The 24,192-nt window shown below is 45.0% G+C and overlaps 1 protein-coding gene across 14 annotated transcripts in view; it reads right to left on the reverse strand.

Moving 5' to 3' along the window:
- Nucleotides 1-298: 298 nt before the first annotated feature.
- BCL11A (BCL11 transcription factor A) overlaps nt 299-24,192 on the reverse strand; it is a 102,367-nt gene continuing 78,473 nt past the window's right edge. For 7 of the 14 annotated variants that reach the window (XM_077915505.1, XM_077915498.1, XM_077915499.1 and 4 more), the window contains 3 exons: nt 16,159-16,260; nt 8,725-10,747; nt 299-810 (listed from right to left, as the gene is read on the reverse strand). In XM_077915505.1, coding sequence (XP_077771631.1) covers nt 8,727-10,747; nt 16,159-16,260 — 2,123 coding nt within the window. In that variant the 3' untranslated portion in view covers nt 299-810; nt 8,725-8,726. The remainder of the gene's footprint in view (nt 811-8,724; nt 10,748-16,158; nt 16,261-24,192) is intronic. The other 7 variants (XM_077915500.1, XM_077915511.1, XM_077915501.1 and 4 more) reach the window with 7 other exon arrangements.

Genomic DNA, 24,192 nt, shown 5'->3' on the forward strand with positions numbered 1-24,192 from the left:
AAGTCAGACAGTTAGGAAAACCACACTTCAGCATTAATAAACAGCAACACTACTACTACATTAATTATGATATTGCTATGATTTATTCCCAGGTTTTGCATTTTGATTCTCCTTGAAAATTTATGCCATCTGATAAGCAGTAACCTCTTTCCCCTCCTACACCTCCTACCCATTCCTCAAATCTGCTCCTCTGGCCCACCCAATGGATGTCTGCAGGAGACGGGTACAGAGATACAAAGTCATAAGCAGCTGCACTGTCTTATAAGCATTAATAATTAAAGAACAAGCAAACACCACCTAAAGCTCCAACATTTATTGTGTTCAATGTTAAGCACACTTTTTAAAAGACAACATAGAATGTATAGAAACAAGGGGTTGGGGGACTCATGCTCATTTCCACAATACAGGTAATTAGGTTGGCTGGTTTCCAAAGGGCCAGGACGTCACTCAGGACAGCGATGGTCCATGCGCCCTCTATACGGGACTGATTTCACTGTTCCAATGTGGGTCTGTTTTTTTGTTTTTACTTTTTATTAAAAAATATAAATAAAATGGCACTGCAGGCCCGGGCAGGAAGGACTCTGCAGGACTCTGTCTTCGCACAACGGCTTCTTGGAGGCTACTGTCAGAAAACATCACAAACTAGCAGGATGACAGACCACGCAGATGTCGGCTGGGCGGCTCGCGTCCACCCCGCCCCTGGGGGCTTCAAATTTTCTCAGAACTTAAGGGCTCTCGAGCTTCCATCCGAAAACTGCCACACATCTTGAGCTCTCTGGGTACTACGCCGAATGGGGGTGTGTGAAGAACCTAGAAAGAGGTTGGAGACAGAGGAGGGGAAAAAAAAAAAGTACAGGTGTGACTTGGCCCAGTGATTTTCTGTTCTCTAACTAGCTTTTTAAATTTACGACTTAAATCCACCACAGGTTGAGCCACTGGCATCTTAAACACCATTTCAAACCCAATCCCCCCCCAACCCCAGATCTCCGGCCTCCCCCTCCCGGCCTCCCCCCGCCACGGCCCCAGACCCGCTACCACATCTCTGGATCTCGTATGATTGTCCTAATAAACTGGGGACACACCTGGGAGGAAACACTTGCCCTTACGACTGAGAAAACTGAGTAGGAAACAGTCCTTTGGTTGAGGAGAACAGGGGGGGTCGGGGGAGGAGGGAAGGGGGACATTTCCTTAAAATAATAATAAAATTATAAAGAAACAGAAACTCAAAATTGATGTGAAAGCAGCACAACGAAAACATGAAATGTCATCAAGTTCAACGTCAAAGCAGCCAACGATTTACAAGAGGCGAACAAATCTCTGAAGAGGAAACCAGAACCCAAAATAGTTGCTCCCAAATGGCACCAAAAACTGCCTGTAGTTTTCTTTCAAACATGCAGTTTTCTTTTCTTTCTTTTTTTTTTTTTTTTTTTTTTCTTTTTTGGTAAGGGGGCAAGGCAATGGTGAAGGGAAGAAGGGAGTGCTTATTGTCCTCCGGGGGTCCTCCCTTGCTGTGCACAGTGACTTGAAGCAGCAGAACTGGGAGTCCGGATGTGCCGAGGAAGAGGGCCACCACGGTGGCATTCCAGGGCTCGTTGCCATGGCGACCCGAAGCCGGGCCTGGGGCCTCCTCTCCCCCGACTTGGCGCCGCAGGAGGCCCAGGGGCTGGAGCTCAGCTGCTCTCCCGGATTCCCCTGCGCAGTGGAGACCCGGGCTGAGGGGCCGCCTGTGTTCCAGGTGGGCTCTGGGGAACCCCGTTCCCAGTCCGGCCCTGGCACTGTCGTTGCGGCCCGTCTAGCTGACACCCCCACCGCACCCCTTTGTCCGACCTGCTAGCGACATCCAAAGCCCTGACAGATAGAATCCGGCCTGGGCCTGGGCCACCGGCTCACCCCGGGTCGAGGAGCGCAGCCCCCCGGTGGGGTTGGGGGCGCCGGGGGCGGGGCGGGGCGGGTCCTGCGGCCCCGGGTAGACTTTGGGGAAATCGCTTAATTTGCCTCTTCTGCTGAATCACCAGGACCTGAGATCCGCCTCCCTCTGAGTAGTCTTTGCCACTTTACAGAAAGGAAAAACAGTATTTGGATCAACCGTTGGAGTTGTGTTCAGGCAAGCTTAGGTTCTCAAGCACAATGACCCTGGTGACCTGAATTGGTCTCCTTTTCCCCGTGTGAAAGGGAGGAATTAATCGCATCCCACGACCATAGATGACACTGGGAAATAGAGAGAGAGAGAGAAACAGACCCATCCCCCTAAAGGCTGATTCACTGGCCATGTGTTCTACTGAATGAAACAGAGGGCTAATGGGATAACAAGATGACAGCAAGCAAAAGTGCACACCCAACGACCCATGTCTACCATTGGTGGCTCTAGCAGCCCTGGAATAAATGTACATAATCCCAATTCTGGCTACGTGTTCTGATGTCCGTTTCTCTAAACGTGGGTTCATTTATTCTTAATTGGGAAAGCGGCAGGCCCTTAGGAGACACTTAGAAAATTTGCTAAGTGCTTCATGCCTTTTAAAAGTTAACAGTCTTTTAAGGAACATTTTTTTTTTTCCAAGCAGGTTTAAAGAACACTGCCAATCCCATCCTCACACTGGCAAAATTCCCACTTTTTTTTTCTTTTTCTTTTTCTTTTTTTTTCTTTTTTATAATGGGAAGTTGTCTGAAAAAGAAAAGAGAATGGGATGGGTACATTCTTGAACACACCAGGCCCAGGAACGATGGAGTAACAGAATCGTAATGAAGAACACACGACTACAGCACAGTCATAAGAAATCATGTTTGTGTGTGCGCACAGAGGGCGAGAGAGGTTTAAACAAAAAAAAAAAAAAAGGAAAAAAGAAAGAAAGAAAACTCAGTATTTCCTCCCTCAAGCTCTGAGAGTCAAGTGTTCAAAGCAGGACAGGATGGGGCCTGAGGCTCCTCAACAACTTTTCAGGAAAGCCTGAAATATCCCAGTACCTTTTAACAAACTTAGTGTCTGTGAATAAACCACTCCATTTCCTTATTTCTCCAAATGAAATGATATCTAACCCCCCACTGCCACTTCCTTTCAAATTCTCGCTTCCAGCATTATGAACATATACAGTACGTACTTATTACATATACAACAATGGTATTTAAATAAACAGTTCTGTCACAGAATGCCCTGGAAAAAAAACTCAACTATTTCACACTTCCTGCCACGGCTGGTACAAATGAAGAATCAAGTGTTCACCCCACTTCTTAGCCCCCTTTAAAATGTATTGGCTTCGGTCCTTTTGTAGGTCCTAGACAAAGAGAAGGTAGGAACCGGTCTCAGGACAGAGGCAGTCCATGCACTGGGAGGGTTTCTAAGTTAAAATCGGTGAGATATAGTTATTTGCTGTACTCCTGTTTATTGAATTGTTCTCAAAATGAGGATAAAAAGAAACATTTAAGCATTAAGAGTTCAGGTATGTAGAGAACATTGCAGCAACACATCAGGGGTTATCACATAAACTGGAGAATTCGGAAAAATGTTAACGTCCTTAGTATTTCCTCATTTAAAAAAAATCATGAATTTATCCCCTGTCGGCCACGTTTCTTGTTATTTCGCATTAAGATTTTTAATTTTGGGGGTTCCAGATACAGATGCCATTTATAAGTGATATTCTTGTTGCCTAGGTTTTCATGCTCCCATTGTTCACTCGGCTTGAGAAATAATATTTTATAAGAGGGCTTCAGTAAGTCAGGAGACTAAGTACCCTGAAGAACGTGTCTCCCAATAAATTTATTTAACTTTGGGACCATGTAAATCAAACATGATCTTTGATTTATCACCAGATGTTTGCACCCCTCCCCAGTCCCCATTTGATTTAAGAAATTTGAACATACGAGTAAGTATACAGTATCCACCATTAATTCTGTCTGTCAGGATGCAAAACCTAATTATGCTAAGAGCATCATATACTGAAAAATTAAAATGAACACTGTATATAAAACCTGCACAGCTGCACTCATAGCTCCTAATAAAAGAGTAATAGGGACATACAGTGGTTTTATGGACATTTAATATGGTGGAGCAGAAGTCGCCACATCTAAAACTGGCATGGCACTGGGGACTACCTCTATCTTTAACAGTATGCTGGATTCAGTTGTGAAGTAACCTAATTCAAAACACAAATATCGCCTCTCAGTTCACTGCCAGTTACCAAGTCCTGCCAGATACATCCATCTCGTCCCAGCCCTAGTACCCAGCCCCAAACCCTCTCTTACGGGATTCCTCTCTGCCTCCACTCCCCGCTTCCCACCCAAACCGGCTTTAAAAAAAATACACCTACTTTCTGTGTATTTTAGAAGGATAAAACTATTCTTGCCTCAGATAAAAGGCATTACATGAAAAGGCCACCTCACAGCACCAGGGCATAAGGACTGAGCAACGAAAATGCTACCACAAGAAGACAACAGAACAGCTTTTGTTTGGGTTTTTACAAAAAGAAGAACAACGTTGTATCCATTCATCTACACTGGGAACAGGGAGACAGTATCACAGAAGTATGTGTTTTAATAAAGCAAATAGATGCTGCAGCATGCAGTATTTGTAAAACTGACAACACAGATTTCTAAGGAGGGGTTTTTATAAGGGACCTAACTTGCTTTTCAAAGACTATGTTTCATTTCTTAAATCTATTGGTTGGGCAAAAGATCACTGAAGGGTATTCCCCACCCCACCCCACCCTCATTTGCTAACAGCCAGGAACAAACTATAAAAACACCTAAAAGATCTGTCCCATCTCTGGTCCCCTAGGACCTCAGAATCACAAGGCAAACCACCATGCATCTCAGGAAATCAGTGGCTGATTCCACAGATTTGCCACATCTGGCTAAACTACTGGTTACTTCTCTCTCTCTCTCTCTCTCTCTCTGTTAACCTGATGCCTTCGTTTCTGGATTTTTATGGGGGGGGGGAGGTTATTTGGGGGATAAAGAAAGACTCATATGGAAACGAAAGCTGATTTTTAAAAAAAAAACACCTCTTTTACATTATGTTCTAGTATAAGGCAGGGAAGGGAGAATAGAAAAGAACTTTCAGACAACAAGAACAGCAAAAAATCCAAAGGAAATAAAAGTTCAAGATGCTATTACCAGTAAATTTTTCATTTATATCTGAATGGATTACTGCTAAGAGATGAAGGGAAAGTTTTTTACATCAGACTGAAAACACTTTCCATTTCTCGAAAATTATTCTAGAACTATAAAATCTAAAAACTATTTCCATGTTTTGAGATATGTCTATTTTAATATAGTAAGCACTTTATGTTCCTTTAGGGTATGATACACGCATCAAAATGCCCATAGAAATAATCCTGAAAAAGACTGACTGGCCTTCTCTTAAAACCTGTTATTTTCTTGAAAGTAATTTACAGAGTGTGTCAAATGAGGACACAAGAAGCTTACATTGTGTACTTTAATTTTTTTTATTTTTTTCAATAAAGGGACAAAATGGGTGTATGAACAGGTTAATGCAGACAACTGCCAAAAAAACACAGACAGTGGTTTTTCCAATAGAACTTAACAAAGACCAGAAACAAATACAATAAAAAGCCAGGTTGTAATGACCTTTGGTCATCCAAATAAAAAAAAATAAAAACAAAGAAAAATAAAAGATCAAATTAAGTGCCTCTGTTTTGAACAGGGCACGTAAGCAATAATAAATAGTGACTCCCATAGTAAAAGATAAAATTTCAAGTTACGACAAACAGCTTTCATTACAGGAATAGAAAAGGCCAATAACAAAATATTCTGCATTGCCATTTACAAAAAAGTATTGACTAAAGCGGGCTTTCTCTTTAATATGCTTTGCATATGAAATTCTTTCCAATCTAAATATAAAGCACCATTTAGTTTTTGGCAATGAAAAAAACTGCAAAACATTGTTTTTGTTTTTTTTTTCCTTTTTTTTTTCTTTCTTTCTTTTACTGCATATGAAGGTAAGATGCTGGAATGTAGGGTGATAGAAGGAAAGGGACAAAAAGCACACTACATAACAAACCAACGTTATTAGCTTGCAGTACTGCATACAGTATGGCAGCAGGAAAAAGGAACAAAAAAGGATATGTACAACCCCTATGACAGCCATCCGTGTGACATTCTAGCAGGCTCCCCCAAACCGCCATTATATGGCTTCTCATCTGTACAATGTCACACTTTTTTGTTTGTCTCTTTTTTTTTTTTTGAAGCATACAAATAATTTGCACTATATTATCCTGCCAAATTAAAAAAATATACTGTGGCAGCCTGTCTTTTTTTTTTTCCACTACCAAAAAAGGTACATTGATACCTTTTAAGAGAACAAGCAACAGTTAAAAATACAAGCTTCAATATAAATACTATAGTGCCTAACACTAGATGAACATTTAATTCAAATACCATTCTAGAAATACAGAAAAAAGACCATAAATGTGTTTTAGCATAGGAATCAACATGAGTGTGCATTTTCCTATATTTAAGTACTATATAATCTTAAACCTTTCCCCAATGTATGTTTTTTTTACAACCTGAAGAGCGGTGTGTATCCAAGGCATAGAATTTCCACTACCATTTTTAAATGGATAACAAGTCTTGTAACACCACCAAGACAATGGAACCCTAAAATGCAGTTCCCCCCTAAACATAATGAAGTGTTTTTTTAAAAAAATTTTTTTTCTTAACATTTATATTTAAAAAAGTTTTGTACAAAAAAATCCTTGCACTGTAGAAGCGAAAGCAATCATTCATTTCTATGTTAAGTGTATTCTGTTTTCCATTCACAGCGCTTGCAATGTTGAGTCCGAGTAAGTAAGCTCATTAGTCAAGTAAATGGCTGGCAAAGTTTTTTTTTTAGTTTTTTTTTTTAAAAATGCTCATCAATGAGATTGTGTTCAATTTTTTTTTTCAGCATTCTTGCAACTTTTCCCTTAAGTATAGACCTGTAAACTGGGAAAATTGTACAGTGCACTTAATTGTCCTATCTGAGCAGGTTTATTTTATACTCAACCTCTGTATCTCTGATTAGAGAAAAGATACAGATATTACAGGCAGAGTCAAGTGCTATTTGAACACCAACTGGGGCAGATGCTAGCTTAATAAAAAAGAAAAAATTAAAAAAATAAAATAAAAACAATGAATCCTCTTCCATGTTAACACAAATAGCACACAGTGTATGGAAAAGAAATGAAGTACAACTTTTAGGGAGCACAGACATATATACTGCTACTCTTAAAAATTCTTTCTCTTCTTTTTTTAAGAATGTCACATTTAAACACAAGTCTTAAGAATTCATAGTTAATCATCATTGTATCAATATTAGCTTATACACCTGTTCTAGTTTAAAATGGCAAATAGTACCACGTTGTGCTAAAAGATCACATATTTTTCTCCTGTTACCCTCTGTCAAACCTTATTGTCAGTCTCTTTTTAAAAATGGTCTACGAGGTCTTAAAGTTTATCATTTGATTGTCCCTTTGACAACCAAGTAGATCTGGATCTATTTCTTTTGGTGCCAGAACGTTTTTAAACAGACGTTATTTAAAACAAGCCATCTTCATAAAATGAATTCCTTACTAATAATGTATTTAGTTGTATTCCAGGGCTTTTGCACGTTGCACATTCAATTTAATCATCATTTTAAAAAAAATAAAACTTTGGGCAAAACAGCCCATTTCTTTTAAGCTCTCACCAGGAGCACAATAGCGTTTATACTGGTACAATCAGTTTTGCTTATAAGATTAAACTAAAGGGAGAATGATGATTAACTAGGACATAATGGGTCATATTTTTAGGTAGCCATTGTTGTGAGAAATACAATATAGAATTATATGCTAGGTCCTAAGTTTCCTTACCTCACCCAATGCTGAATTAAGCTACAAGTTTATAACAAGTAGAAAGAACCATCAAGGTGGTTTTAATAGATCCAAGGCACTCATATTTTTAAAACCAAATGACAGAATAAACTTGTTTTGTCTTTCTATTAATTTGTCAATTCAAGGCCTTTGTTTTTTTTCCTCTCCAATTGATACATTTAACCCTTTAGAGACAGACATTTAGCTCATAGAGATTTTCTTTCAGTGCCGTCGATTCTGTCTATAGAGGGTTAACCCAAAGACTGTTTTTCCTCCTCACGTTATAAAATAAAACTGTACATGATATGTATTACAGAATGTATGCAGCATGGTCTTTTTCTCTCTCTCTCTCTTTTTCTCTCAGAACGGAACTGGAAACAGCAACATGTTTGCTCAGCAACGAATCGGGGACAATTTAAAATAGCCATAACATACCATACATGCTGTCTAAGTTTAAAAAAAAAAAAAAACATACACAACATGTAAATTATTGCACAAGAGAAAGGCTCAAAGTTTGCGTAAAATGCAATAGTATTGCCCCATACAGATCATGCATTCAAACGGTGAGAACATAAAGGAAAAAAAAAAAAAAAAGAAAAAGAAAAAAGAAAAAGAAAAAAAAAAAAACAGGTGTGCTGGTGACAAGCACTCTCATATTCTTAGCTTCCGTTACTTCTGTTTGTAATTGTTTGTTTAATCACAGGGGACTAGAAAAAAATCCTACAGGGGGAGGGAAGGGAGGGAGGGAAGGAGGGAGGGAGGAGGGAGGGAGGGGGTGGGGGCGGGGCGGGGAGCGAGAGGGGAGTGGGGCTGGAGGGCCACGGGGGGAAGGGGGTGAAAAAAGGAGGTGTCAGGTGGGAGTGAGGGAGGGGTATTAATATACCTCTATTCAGTTTTTATATCATTATTCAACACTCGATCACTGTGCCATTTTTTCATGTGTTTCTCCAGGGTACTGTACACGCTAAAAGGCATCTTACAAATTTCACATTTGTAAACGTCCTTCCCCACCTGGCCATGCGTTTTCATGTGCCTGGTGAGCTTGCTACTCTGGGCACAGGCATAGTTGCACAGCTCGCATTTATAAGGCCTTTCGCCCGTGTGGCTTCTCCTGTGGACAGTGAGATTGCTACAGTTCTTGAAGACTTTCCCACAGTACTCACAAGTGTCGCTGCGTCTGCCCTCTTTTGAGCTGGGCCTGCCCGGGCCCGGACCACTAATATGGGGCGTGCTCCCTCCACTTCCCGTGCCGCTGCGCCCCGAGATCCCTCCGTCCAGCTCCCCGGGCGGCGTGGAGAAGCGCAAGCTCCCGTTCTCCGAGGAGTGCTCCGACGAGGAGGCGAAAGGCGATTGTCTGGAGTCTCCGAAGCTCAGGAAGGGATCCTTGAGCTGCCTGGAGGCCGCGTAGCCAGCGAGCCACTGCGAGTACACGTTCTCCGTGTTGGGCATCGCGGCCGGGGGCAAGTCGAACTCCTTCTCGAGCTTGATGCGCTTGGAGAAGGGGCTCAGCGAGCTGGGGCTGCCCAGCAGCAGCTTTTTGGACAGGCCCCCCGAGGCCGACTCGCCCGGGGAGCAGCCGCGGCCGTTTACAGTGCCATCGTCTATGCGGTCCGACTCGCCGGCCACCGAGTCTTCGTCGCAAGTGTCCCTGTGGGCCTCGGCCTCGGCCAGGTGGCCGCGCTTATGCTTCTCGCCCAGGACCTGGTGGAAGGCCTCGCTGAAGTGCTGCATGGAGCTGAGCACCATGCCCTGCATGACCTCGGGCAGCGCGCGGCCCTCGTCGCCCACGCCCACCACCGCGCCCCGCGAGCTGTTCTCGTGGTGGCGCGCCGCCTCCAGGCTCAGCCCGAAGCCGTAGTCCACCCTCTCGCTCTCCGTCAGCTCCTCCTCCTCCTCTTCCTCCTCTTCTTCCTCTTCCTCGTCGTCCTCCTCTTCCTCCTCGTCCCCGTTCTCCGGGATCAGGCCCGGGTCGTTCTCGCTCTTGAACTTGGCCACCACGGACTTGAGCGCGCTGCTGGCGCTGCCCACCAGGTCGCTGGTGCCGGGTTCCGGGGAGCTGGCGGTGGAGAGGCCGTCGTCGGACTTGACCGTCATAGGGGACGACTTGTGCATGTGCGTCTTCATGTGGCGCTTCAGCTTGCTGGCCTGCGTGCACGCGTGGTCGCACAGGTTGCACTTGTAGGGCTTCTCGCCCGTGTGGCTGCGCCGGTGCACCACGAGGTTGCTCTGAAATTTGAACGTCTTGCCGCAGAACTCGCACGACTTGGACTTGACCGGGGGCTGGGAGGGAGGAGGGGCGGATTGCAGAGGAGGGAGGGGGGGCGTCGCCAGGAAGGGCGGCTTGCTACCTGGCTGGAAGGGTTGCAGTAACCTTTGCATAGGGCTGGGCCGGCCTGGGGACAGCGGTGGGCTAGACGTGTTCCCTGCCAGCTCTCTAAGTCTCCTAGAGAAATCCATGGCGGGGGGCTCCATAGCCATTGGATTCAACCGCAGCACCCTGTCAAAGGCACTCGGGTGATGGGTGGCCAGGGCCATCTCTTCCGCCCCCAGGCGCTCTATGCGGTGGGGGTCCAAGTGATGTCTCGGTGGTGGGCTAAACAGGGGGGGAGTGGGTGGAAAGCGCCCTTCGGCCAGGCCGGAAGCCTCTCTCGATACTGATCCTGGTATTCTTAGCAGGTTAAAGGGGTTATTGTCTGCAATATGAATCCCATGGAGAGGTGGCTGGGAAGGACATTCTGCACCTAGTCCTGAAGGGATACCAACCCGCGGGGTCAGGGGACTTCCGTGTTCGCTTTCTAAGTAGATTCTTAATCCATGAGTGTTCTGTGCGTGTTGCAAGAGAAACCATGCACTGGTGAATGGCTGTTTGCAAGTTGTACATGTGTAGCTGCTGGGCTCATCTTTACCTGCAAAATAATACAACACCAACATCAATGTTTAATCACAGAGGAGGGCGTTACCAATCGCTTATTCACCTTTCACCTCCAGCCTGCCCTGCACCCGCCCTCCCCGCCCCCCCCAGCCTGACTCGACCCCAAAGGGCCTCAGCCCGCACTGACCTAGTGTTCCCAGGGGCCTTCGACGGGTGCCTGGCACACCTGCTGGTCCGGTGCCCAACGAATATTTGGCCCCGTCGGGCTTTCTGCCATTGCAATTCGGTTCTGAGGATTTTAAATCCAGTCTCCAAAAGCGGAAAAATCTGGACCAGCTCAAGCTTGGGAATGAGGATCCCTGCATTCTGCAGAGCCTCGGGCGACCATCTGAACTTTTCCAGTCTTTTTGCCAGCTGCGGTTTGGGGCAAGCTATGTGTCATCTCTGTTGCCTCCGTTTCCTCATTTGTTAAGTGAGGAGGGACTTGGATAAGGTGACCCGAAGGGAAACTTCTCCGCTTCCTAAAATCCCATCCTTCTATTCTCCCCTGGGTGGCAGGTGAACTTTCTGAATAGGCAATCATTTCATAGGCATATCGGAAAAGAGAAGGTCAACTCATCACAGTTCTCTGTGGCCCTAGAGATGCTTTTAATCTTAGCCCGAAACACACTAATTGTTGACATTGTTCAAAATGAGAAAATACTCATAAAATAATTCCGTGGAAGAGACCCTAGCAACATTCCCATCACATCCCCAGCCTGTGTGGGGATCCGTGAGTCCCAGTTCTGGTTCCACGACACTGTACAGGGACTCCCATTTTTATCTCAGGGGACGGTGCAAAAAAAAAAAAAAAAAAAATCTCAGAAGAGAAATTTAATTCGGATTTAACCAACAGGCCGTATCAAATCTTTAGGAGTTGTCCCCCCAGTCAAACAAATGCAAGTCTGGAGAAGTTAGGAGGAGTGGCTGGTGCCAACTTAAGCAGACACAGCATCCTAGTTTAAGAACAGTTAAAGCAGCCAGCACCATGACGGGCAGCAGGCTGAGAAATGCTACACTATCCTCCTCCTCATTATTTTGAGAGGCTAACAACGTGAACCAAATTATACAACATCCTGCGCCCTCGGCTGAGCCTCAGCTCCAGTTGAGAAAGAAACAGAAAGATACAGTTCAGCTAGTCAACTCTTTGGCCAGTAGCCAAGCCGTCTGGAGAGGGGCCCTGCTTAAGTCACATTATTTCTCTCTCGCTGAAAAGAACCCGAGAGTGGTAAATGCCACTTTGGCAAAGAGGGGCCAGCTTGACTTCACAATCATTCATTTTTGGAGATAGCTAAATTTTAAAAATATATATACACCAAGGGAGTAACTAACAGTTTACCAGTCAACCACGGCATTAAAAGGGGGCACAAATGTTGGTGGCCAAGGGACAAGGATGAGAAAAATAGATAACTTTCCAGGGATGCCAAAAAAGACAGTGCGTAAAACACAAATGAGAATAAACTTTAGCCCGCCTTTTCAAAGGGGGACTAGACCAGTTGCTTAAGGCCCCAGCTAGTGTTTGTCAGCAACTTTTTTAAAAGCAAAAAAAAAAAAAAAAAAAATCCACTGCGGAGCTAAAGAGTGGGAATGAGGAATTAATCAATTATGATTCCTCCATTTAGCAAGTCAGAAAGAAAAGCTGGCAGGGTCTTCTCAGGAGCCCCAAACACTTGCATTCCAAAACAAGCCAGCCTTGCTCAAGCACTTGTCTGAATAATGGACTCCCTGCCCTGACCTTGTAATTTACTTTACAATGCATTTATAATCTCACTCAATATATCCCACTCCTGGGTAAATCTCTTTAACAAGATTAGATGATAAGATACCAAAATTAGGTTTCCAACATTTGCCTAATGTGGAGGGAGGGAAAAAAAAAAAAAGGCAGAAAGATTTTGAAAGAAAACGCTGACATTAGGATCACATTATCTGCCTATTTTTGTTTGCCTCCTCTCTTCCAAGGGAAATAAAAAGCATCATTGAGAGTATTTTCATAAATTTTTTGTTGTTGTTGAACAATGACTTGGGTCCTAAATAGGCAGGGAAAAAACTATCTGGTTCCAACTAACGTGACCCTCCGTGGCTCTCTCCTTTGCCTCTCTAGGACTCTGTGTTATTATCATACATTTAGCCTGACAATCCCAATTGGATAAGTAAAAAAGGAGATTTGTCAGCTACAACAAGTCCTTAACGCTTTCATCACTCCAGATGCCATAAAATCATATTTCAGCTCCTAATAGCCTACTGACTCCTCCCAGGCCTGGGCCCGTAGTTAGCAACGTGGGTTCCGCGGGCCCCCCAGGAGCAGGCCGGGCCCTGGTGAGCGCGGAAAGGTGGACGGCACTGCATCACGGATCTCACCTGCATCCTTTCCAAAAGGCTTAAACGAGAAAAGTCTGCTTTATTTTGCTGCTCTGAACTTCCTAAAATGTTGTTTCCAGAGCCAGTGATGTGCTCCTGCTACAACACGTTCACACTCTGCCGTTATCCTCTCCTCTCGCACACCGGGTCAGAGAAGATGGCATTTTATCTTATAATGAGCATACAACATACCGTTTTCACTATCGCATTTTAGTATTCCTATCAACTAGATATTCTAGATCATGAGGGCAGCTAGTGTAATCATAATGTCAATGAGAAGGGCTGTTACGATTGAGACGAAAGATTACATCGAAAGAGCTGCTTTGAAACCGGTAATTATTACCAGTCCACTAATAGCAAATGATGCATTACAGTTTCACCATATAATCTGTGTTTCACTCGGCTCACGCCAGTGCACCATATTATATTACGGTGCTCACAGAGTCTCCATTCCTAAACTGCAGTCATCAATAAATGTGTTACTTGCCATAATTTGTGAAATTACTTTGTTCATAACATCTTTGATGGTTTAGAAAGACCAGAATTGATTTCCTGCGTGGCAAAATTAGGGCTACATTGATTTATTGACGTGTAAAATATAATAATATTCTTCATTTACTCTGACGAAAATCAACTTCTCAATTTGAGAGCCTCATTGGGCATTCACGGGGATTGTTTTGATTTAGAGCAATAAACTGAGACCTGGCCCCAAGCATAGGAACTCCAGGCATCAAACAGTTAAAATCGGCTATTAGCTCACCTACTGGCTCTTATTTTATTTCATTTTATGGTATGGGAAGGAATAAACCCATTGTCACCAATGCTAAAGAGTCGTGTGATCTAAGTCTCAGGATTTAGAAGAACGAGGTCTGACACCAGGCCCCTGGCTCTACTATTTACCCGCTTCCGGCTCTGAGCCAATCATTCCATTTCTTTGAGCCTTAGGTTCCCTATCTGTAAAATGAGCATAAAAAACGGTACCTTAAAGGATTGTGAGGCTCTGATGACAGACGTATATAAAAGCCATATGTAAACTACCAGGTCCGACAGCACTGCGAGTTTTCATTACTCCCAGGCTCGATGAGTTACCTACCTAGCATGATAGCTGACCACGCTGTACACCCAGAAGGGCTTCCAGAAGAAGGCTGGAACCCAGAATCCAGGCTTCACCCCAGGCCAAGGGGAGGCCCTGGCTAGAGGGCAGCAGGAGGGGGCCCCTTCAAGGCCTTCGACTGTGGTCTACCTGTGGTCTACCGGCAGGGAAGCCACAAGGTAAGTGCTAAGTGCTCTGAAAGCCAAGGGCGGCTGGTTAAGGCACCTGGAGTAGCCTGGGGGTCAGCTCTGCTAGAGAGCTTTCTGGAACTCCACAACCCATTTCCACATACCTTGTCTGGTCACTCCTAAACTGGTCCTGCCAGCATGGGCACCAGCAAACTAGACACCCTCCCTTGGCAGGAGGAAGGGGAGAAGGCCCCGGGCTCCTAGTTTCCCACCCCTCAAATCCAACTCCCTGCCCTCGTGAGGGTCAGTGGAAGAGAGAGAACCAAACTCTTTCCCAGGCCAGCAGACCTTGGCCACTCACCTCGGTCCTCCTCTCTACTGTCCCACTCCCTTCTTTCCCCTTCCCTTCAGGGGTGGCTCTGTTCCCACGCCCTGGTGTGGGCCCCAGGCACCCCCAGCAGAATGAGGAGCGCTCTCCCCACCCAGTCAGCATGTAGGGACTCGAAACCCTGAGTCCAACCCCCTAAACTCTCTACCATCTGTGACCTAACCCAGGCTTAGGCCCAGCTTGGTGTTGGGGAGGGGGTGGCACAAGAGGTGCTTCTAACCCCTGCACCGCCCAGCCCTCAGGACTTGAGGACTTGTGAAATTCATACAATAACTCTTTGTTACCTAGGATTACCTAGGACTTAACAAAACAAACAGCTGGCTTCAAATTTGGTCTCAGGGCGCATGCCCTGCCCTGCAGACACCATTCCCAAGGTGGTTAGGTCGACTTTACCTCTCCCACCTAAATGCCAGTCCCCTCTCTAGCTGAACTCCTACAGCATCTTGTTCTTTCCTTTCCGTGACACTGTATCCCCTTTCTTTTCTTCTTTCCACAATGGGTTAGTTTGCACAAACTTTCAAAATAAAAACACATTCCTGAAATCAAACGTAGATGCCACGCTTCTTTTTCTCTGAAAGCTGCTTTTTCGTGTTTGGGGTAGAATCAACCCCCACCCCCATCCGACTTTGCAGCCATGCATGACTCATATCATTTGTATCATTTGTTACTACATAGAGAAAAGCAGACTGTATTACCTTCTAAAACAGCATCTTTTCAAACACATTTTTTTTTTTTACAAAACATACAGATCTACATTTCATAAAAAATTTCCCCACCATAAAAGTTGGTTTGCACAAGTACTTGGATGGTGTTAATGGTTGTGATGGTGGTGGCGGTGGGATCTTTGGCTTTAAGCAACAACGCTGTGCATTTTTCTCTAAAACTAGGAGAAAAATAAGTAGAAATTGTCTATGTTTGCACGTATATAATGCACCATGTATATATACAAATATACCATGTTTCAGTACACATGTAAATGCATAGATAACATATACGAGAATCACTCTAGAGTAACTCTACACTGACTTCTTTCGGTTCTGGCCTCTGCTAACATGTACACCGTGGGACAAACTCCAAGTCCTAAATGAGGCCATGGAAGTGAATGTCCAGCAATAAAATGAGCCCTGAACACACAGATGTAGATGGTCACCAGCCGTAGAGCCAGATAAGACCCTGGGGAGGAGACCCCCCCTCCCAGGGCTGAGCTGCTGTGGCTCCACGTCTTTAGGGAGGGAAGAAACAAAAAAGGGGAGGGAGGAAGGGGAGGGGACCGAGTGGAGTGGGGGAGAGGGTGCCAAGTGAGTAATGGAATAATGCATATGAGGATGCCAATCTATTTTGGAAGTAACTCCTTTCAGTGCTTAAAAAGTAAGGTAATTTCCAGAAACTCTCATCTCTATACACATGGACATTTGTAGAAGAAATAATGCTCAACTTACAAATACCCTGCGGGGCATATTCTGCACTCATCCCGGGCGTGGGGATTAGAGCTCCGTGTGCAGAACGAGGGGAGGACAGGCCCCTCCAGTGCAGAAGTTTATCTGTGAAAGAAACCCAAAATCAAGCACTAAAGCTATAAACAACGTGCATCGTAAACCACAGGATATCACATTTCAATTCCATTAAAATAGATTAACATCATTACAGCAGCCTTGCAGATAGTTAACCGGCCCAAGGCCTCTATCAAAAAAAAACAACGATGAAGTTAGTGCCACAATTTTGTTTTGTTTCTGATTTTGGTCCTTTTTGACAAAATAGAAGGAGTTTGTTTTAGTTGTGGGGGCGGTGGCTGTGGCCTTTGGTTCATTTGCTTGTTTGTTATTGTTTGTTTATTGTCTTATAATACGTGATACGTAAACAGTAAGGGGGAAATTGGTAATATTACGGGGTTGACTGGTAGAATGGAGGGATGTATCTGCAAGGCTGGTTAACATGCATACATTTACTTTCCAAGACAAGCCCAAGCAAAAAACAATATGCAAGTAGGAAATGAATGGATCTGTGAATCATTTCTTCTGGAATAGAGCGTCCCACTCCACCTTCCCCGCCCTACAACTTCTTCCCAAGCTGTACTTATCACAGCAACTTCAAAGGCAGGGAAATCTTAGGCATTCTGGACTTGGTTGGGCCACACTCTAGAACTGTATCAATGGAATACCCCTTATAGACACGGCTTCCTTTTTTTTTTTTTTTCTTTTTTTTTTCCAAGATTTTATTTATTTATTCATGAGAGACAGAGAGAAAGAGAGAGGCAGAGACATAGGCAGAGGGAGAAGCAGGCTCCATACAGGGAGCCCGATGTGGGACTTGATCCCGGGACCGCAGGATCAGCACCTGAGCCAAAGTCAGATGCTCAACCGCTGAGCCAGCTGGGCATCCCTAGACATGGCTTCTTATAACACAAAGCAGTAGAGAATACAGACTGAGATTTCTGGGGTTCAAATAACTTTGGCCAAGGCCAATCTTGAGGGTGAGGAATCCTATTCTCTTATGTGACAAGGAGAGAACCAGCAGCATTCCAGCAACAGCAGCACCCAGAGAAAGTGGCCCACCTTCTCCATTCTACTGCACTTGGTTGCTCTCTGGTGAGGAGAAACAACTTCTCACACTAATAAACATAAATCTAGCAGTAAATCAAGCATTTCTAGCACCGAGACTTTTGTGAGAAAGGAAATATTTGGTTTGTGCAACCTGGGGATTATATGGTTTCTGTGGTAAGTTCCTAGTTTTTCCAAGTCCACCTTGAGCCAATCAAGCATGCAGAGGTCAACCTTGAGACAGAGTGTAGGGTCGATGGAGCAGGAGATACTCAGCGTGTTCTAGAGGCTGGGAGTTTGTGTTGATTGGGGGAGGAGGGAGAGAAGAAAAACAGACTTTGATGGTGAGTAAACAGAGTATGTTTTCCATTAGCTTAATATTAAGAGCACTTAAAAGTGTTGTTGTTATACTCGAGGATAGCAGGTCTCAAGTGTAAAATACATCCTGTTCTCCTTATAGAGATTCTCGCTGCCAAGAACAGCCGGGGCAGGCAGCACAAGTTCCCCTTTCATGGGGAGCCCGGTGGGTAACAATGGTGTGGGGCTCGTGGAAGCTTTTATGCTCCGTTGTTACCAGGCCTGCAAAGGGGGGCTGCTACAGAGACCCCACCTAGCCGGAGACCATCTAGAGAGGCATATCCTCCGCTCCAAGCCCAAACAAAATAAATACCACAAAATGAACCGGCAAAAGGCGCAGAGACTGGACTTCACAACAACAACAACAAGTATGTCTTCATTTGACTGTTTATATTATAAACAGGGTATTGAGAGAGGAGGGTAAAATTAACTACAGATTTGGTCATTGTGTTTCTCTCCCGTTTTTGTACTCGCTCTTGCCTTAGCCACTTCCTAAGTTTGTCTGTGACCAAGACGGAAACCCTCTTAGGAGACCCGCAAAACGGAGGTAGCTCTGGGATCCTAGCAGAGGTGCAGCAAGGTACCTGGACCCCTGTGTGGGACAGTCTGATTTCAAACTCCCCGCCGCTCCCTCTGAGAAGAGCCCTGGGGTGCCCCGGAGGGGGGAGGCAGCGGCCTGGTCCAGTTTTCCACAGGACAAGGCCACATGGCAGAGCGAGGGCTCATCAGGAGAGGATCTGGGTATCTGGCATCATGACCTGCTTTTGGCTTTTGAATGATAAAAAAAACCTTCGAGATCCTCAAGTCTATGCCTGCATCTGACTGATGGGAAAACGGAGGCCTTGAGCAATTAAGTGGCTGACCCACAGCTATGCTGATGGTTAGAGCAAAGATCAGAATTAGTCTCCTGACCCCTTGTCCAGTGTTCTTTTCTGGGATAGCCATCTATCTCTTCCCCAGGTTCCTGCCCAGGAAGTGCCAATGAGGAGGGTTCTCTTTCTCCTAACCCATTAGGAGAAACACTTCTCCTAACAACCTCTTGGGACAGAGTCCAACCCAGAGGTGTTGAGTGGGCCTTGTGGGAGGGTCCAAATAAACTGACCTGGCTTCAAAACTGGAAAACAACACCTGATCTGCTTCCTGAGCCTCTCTCTGCATCCGACCTCACCCCACCTCACTGTTTTTACCCTCTACCTCTGCTTCTCCTACAGGATTAGCCAGCTGAAGAGAGACAAACTGTTCCTACCGGCTTCACAAGCTATTGATATTGTCTTTCCAAGAGACCCATACTTGCATTTCTGTTCCTCCAGGAAGAGTGTCAAAGTATAGGCAATGGGGAAGCCCAGCTGATTCTGTAGCCTCTCCCACTGAACACATCCTCCTTGGATAAGTAGTTGGCGTTCTCACTGAAACTGGAAATGCTAAATTGTCGATAGCCTCCCAAGGGTTTCACTTCTTGCCATGATGCTTTCAATTATTTCATCATGTTTTAGGCAGAGTCTCACAATTAATGCTTCTAAGCATCACTCTCAATGAGCAGCTCCACCAGCCTGAGCCAGCCCTGGTTGAGGACCTTTTCTTTTCACTTTCCCCAGAGAGTGGTGGGCTGGAATGTGGGCTGTCTAGCTCTGCTCTCTTTTGTTTCCTTGGTGGTACTCTTAGGGCAGCGGTTCTCCAAGTGCAGACGTAGGCTGTAGCACCAGCATCACCTGGGAGTCAGTTGGAAATGCAAATTCTCAGGCCCACCTCAGACTTACTGAATAAAAACCTGGGGTCGGGGGCCGTACAGCACTCTATGTCTAACAGACCCTCCGGGTGATGCATGCACAGTTCCATTTTAATAACGCTGTCTTAGGGTCAGGGGAGGCATGGAAGCTGGAAGCATGTTCCTCTGGCAGAGAGCCAGAGCGGCTATGCAACCGTTGTCCCTTCTGTCTGGGACTCACATCTTTTAGGACTAGAACAGTCAAAAACAAGCAAGCTTGGGACATACCTAAGAATCCTTTTGTGTGGAATCCCAGGTTCCACCCTCCTTCACTGATAGGACAGAGAACAGACCCAAGCTTTCCATCAAACAGGGAATGCTCTTTGCACAAGACTACATCCAAACCGGTTTACGCTAGACAGACGGTGTCCTCACCACTTCCAAGAAGGCTGAAATGTTTGAGAATGCAGCTGTGGCACGCCGCATGGATGCAATAGGAACTGGGCTCTCTGTCCTTGTCTGGACTCACGTATGTCGTATGTGATGTGTTGCCCTCTTCTGGATCAGTCTTTTCAAATGCCTTTACTCTTTTGGTGAAAGGTGTTTTAACCTGTTCTCATTCGTAAGGGTCTCTCTAGACCCAGCATCTCCACTTGGGGCCTTGGAAATGCCTTATGCATTATTAAGTGGCAACGTTTCTTTACGGCTGAATAAAAAATAATGAATCTTATATTTGAGGTCTCATTAAAAATTGGCAATAAACTGGGAATGGTTTTGATTTCATGTTTTACATTGATCACTTTACATTTCTGTATACAATGGGTACCAACTTTTGATGCAGAGCTCTAGAAGCCCTGTGGGATATCCCTGGAATTTAAGGTCCTTAAATCGGTTTCTCAAAGACTCCTTTATTATTGACATGCCGCTTGTTTCTGAAATTAATCACTGGGTATGTAATGCAGTCGCATTATAGTCTACTGCTGACCTACAAATGTCCCAAACAGCTAAGCACAAAGCATCATTTCCAACACGCTTAGTGACTGCTCTGCGGGCCCGACTTTTATCAGGTATCAAATCCTGGCCAGGCCTCTCTAGAGGAGTACATAGACATACAGATGTTTTGATGTTTACTAAAATGTATACGCATGTGTATACAGTGCATATATGTTTCCTTTCTTGAGCATATGTTTTTAGAGAACTTCCTTGCTTTTCCAACAAGGTAGAGCACAAAAAGAGTAGGGCTGTCCCCAAGTGGAATGGGTTACCCTGAGAAGGCATAACCTCCTGTTCACTCTGGGTCCACCAGAAAAGAAGGAGCGGCAACCCACCACGATGAGGAGGCATCTCCATCTTAGGTGATAGGCCAAAATAAAGGACCCCCAATCCTCTCTTTCAGCTCCAAAATTTCCAAATCTCCTCTTCCCCCAGCCAGTAGTGAGCTTACAGACTACACTTAAAAATACATCCTCAAAGTTTGTACAGTTTCCCGAATGAACCAATTTCAGTTCTAATCAATATCAGTGGATCCAAATCACAAAAATAACAACAGTGCAGCTAGTCTGGGACAGAGGCTTCCTTAACTAGAAAGCAAATCCACTAAATGTCCTTCTAGCTCTTGACCCTCCGTTTACCATAGATACCAGCTCCTCTCTTTCAGATCCTGTGACTTAGCACAGCATTATAGAGCAAACATTAGCTAGGCCTATGTCTTGAGTCCTGTCAATCGAAACTGAAAATGTGCCAGCTGTATCAGGGCTAACAGACTTCTTAATTAACCTTCTGATATTGTCAAAATTGCATTCCCTTTTGTTCTGGAAATGAGCATTTACATGAGCATTTTTTCCATCATTGCTTTTTTAACCAGCTAAGGTTTTACCAAATTGTGATGGTCTTTTAAAAAAGTGTATCCTGTACAAATGAAAGCAAGCGAGAATTCTAGAGATATCACACTTAACAGAATTTCTTTGCTGAAACTTGCTCATGATCTCTATATTCCTTGAGACTTCACCGGTGACTTTCATTTCACCAATTAGTCATTTAAAAACCCTTCTTTTTTTGACCAATTCTATCCTCTCACAGCCTTGACTGTTTAAAAACTCACTTCACCTTTAGAGTTCTTATCCTAGGAATTCACTCAATGAGGGGAGAGGGAGACATGACACCTTTCATGCCCCTTTATCTATAAAAATGCAAAAAATGCAAGCTACCAATCTGTCGGGCCTAAACAAAATTTTCTGCAATCTGTGTCTTTAACATAAGCAAAGCATATAATTCAAAAAAGAAAAAAAAAAAAAGCTTGCTTTTCAGAAGAATAACTAAACCAAAGACATTGTGCTCCATCTTTGTGTTGAAATGCAGATTTCCCACTAAAAGGCAAATCCTTCATTTCAAAAGGTTGAATAGGATGGTACTTAAAAAAAGAATTCCAGCTGGTTAAATTTAGGGTGTTGAAAAAAGTGCACTCCAATAATATTCTTTGGCTCTGGGCCCAAAGTATTTTCACTTGATTGTGAATTAGATAAATTTTTATTACACTTTAAGCTTTTGCCTTAGAATGGTGGAACTTATCAAGGAGACTGGAAGGGCAGCTATATAAAGACAAATTGTCTTAGGACAGTTTTTTCCCTCTGTTTAACTGTATACCTCACTCTGCAAATCGTGCTACCCAGGTTAATTCCATTCATTCACTCTTTCGTGCATTCATCCAACAACTATTTACCGAGGGCCTGAAAGGTCCAAAGCAAGGGGCCAGCGTCTGGGGCTAACACAAAGAAAACCCAGACACAGACTTCCCCACGGCAGCCTTCAACTGGTAGAGAAGATAAGGCCAGGACAGAAATCGCTCTACTCCAATTCGGAACGTGTGTCATGAGAGAGGCCCAGCTATGAAAATTCAAAGGAAGAGAAATTACTTCCACTTGAAAGGGAGGAGAGCAGCTTTCAGGAAGTGGTAACTTATGAACTGCACCTGGAGGGCCAAGAGGAAGGACTTTCTAGACAAAAGCAAAAGCAGGTACAGGCGCCCAGAGGAGCAAAGGCCAAGGTGTGCGCGGAGCAAATGGGGCCCAACAGGTAGTTACATTTAGATCAAGATGTTGTACGCTGATACGTTCGGTTGACAACGGAGGATCTGCTCGTCTAAATAAACCTGTGAGGACTTCTGCGAAGCCTTCGGCCTTTATAGGTTCATCCTTGCAAGTGTCACGTTTTCTTAAAATAAGGGACACGGCCATGTGGGACGCTTGTGAGACTCTTCCTGGAAGATCATCTACCCGTTTTGTCCTCCCCGCCCCCACCTCCACTTTCCTCCCCTGATGTATGGTGGGTGGTCTGCTGAGAATTCACTGTTTTATTCCTCTGAGTCAGACAAACAAGTGTTGATAGCCGCGTTCATCTCTGCAATATTGCCTCCCTGGCTTAAATAATCTATTTCAGATGTATCATTGCCCGTTTAAGATGGGCTTGTACTTGCTGACACATTTTCAACAAATGACTGTGCAAGAAACGTGCAGATTTTCCTCCACCGCTTTGTCTCTTCAATCATCAACTTGACCTTCTCTCCAAAATTCCCCTTTTTCTTCTCTTCAAAGCCACAGGGAAGGCGGGGGTACCCTCACTCCCACCCCCCACCCCCCACCCCCATCCTTATTTGAGGATTTTGTTTGTGTGTGTGTGGTGGGGTGTGCGTGAGTGTATGCGTGTGTGTGTGTGTGTGTGTGTGTGAGCATGCACATGTAAGTGTGGGCTTGCTTCAACCTGGGGTCTTTTGCAGGTCATTTGGGAGAATATGAGAACTACTTTTAATGATGCCCTGGCCCACGAACCGCACTGACCCTCACTCTCCAGATTCTTTTCTTCCTTTAGTTCGTCAGGGGCTCGCTCCTCTGGAGAGGCTGCTGGCACAAAGTCAGGAATCCAGATTCTTCAGGCCCAGCCCTGCCACTCACCAGCTGTGCATGACCTTGAGTAAATCCCTTCCTCTCTCTGACCCTAAGTTTTCTAGTCCTTGAAAAGACAAGACCGGGTCAGGTAAATGACTTCTCCCTCTGTTTCCCCTGCCAGTCGGAGTCTCTTTGAGACCAGATCTAGCGCTGGGGATCGGGATACAGGTAAGAGCCGGGCAGGGTGGGCCCATCCTGAAAGCCGGGCGGGGTGGGCCTGTGAGTGAGCGCCCCTGCAGGGACTAGGGGAGCCTACTGGCCAGTGTGGGCTGGGTGCAGCTGCCCAGCTAATTCTTAGACACAGAAATTAGGCCTGATGGTGGATTTCGGCTTCCAGGGGCACGATCTTGCAAAGATCACCTGTCTGAGCTTCAAGGAGGAAACCTAGGTGGGTCCAGAGCCAAAGAGACTGAAGGTCACAGAGAACCAGGAAAAAACTTTCCACAAACTCAGGCTAAATGTCAAGAGTAAAGGTCTCGGCTGTCCGTGCCAGACGGCCAGTGGCAAAGCTCTCGGCCTCCTGCCAGGGCCTGGCACCCACTGCTCAGGAGAGGGCACACGCAGGACTCGAAGGAAAGCCAGAGTCCTCACCCAGCACCTCAAACCAGGGCGGCAAGGCCCCAGTGTCCTGTGGTCCCTGCCCTCAACCAGCTTGAAGGGTTCCTGGAAAGCCATGTGTCAAGTGAGTTTCTGTAAACTGAATCACATTTGCTAACCGACATAATTTCAGAGATGTTTCATCACCCTTCCAGGCCCATCGAAAATTGGCAGGGCTTCTAACATTTTACCTTTTAAGTGCTTCTTCCTCCACCCCCTCCCCAACCTCTCTGTCAAGTAGTTAATGATCTGTAAACAAACACTTTAAATTCAGTGGGGGAGCTCACTATTTAAAGGAACCCTGTGGCGAAACCTTTTGAAAAGTTAACAATCTTT

Source organism: Canis aureus, chromosome 11, assembly GCF_053574225.1.
Source record: "Canis aureus isolate CA01 chromosome 11, VMU_Caureus_v.1.0, whole genome shotgun sequence".
NCBI classification, from domain to species: domain Eukaryota; kingdom Metazoa; phylum Chordata; class Mammalia; order Carnivora; family Canidae; genus Canis; species Canis aureus.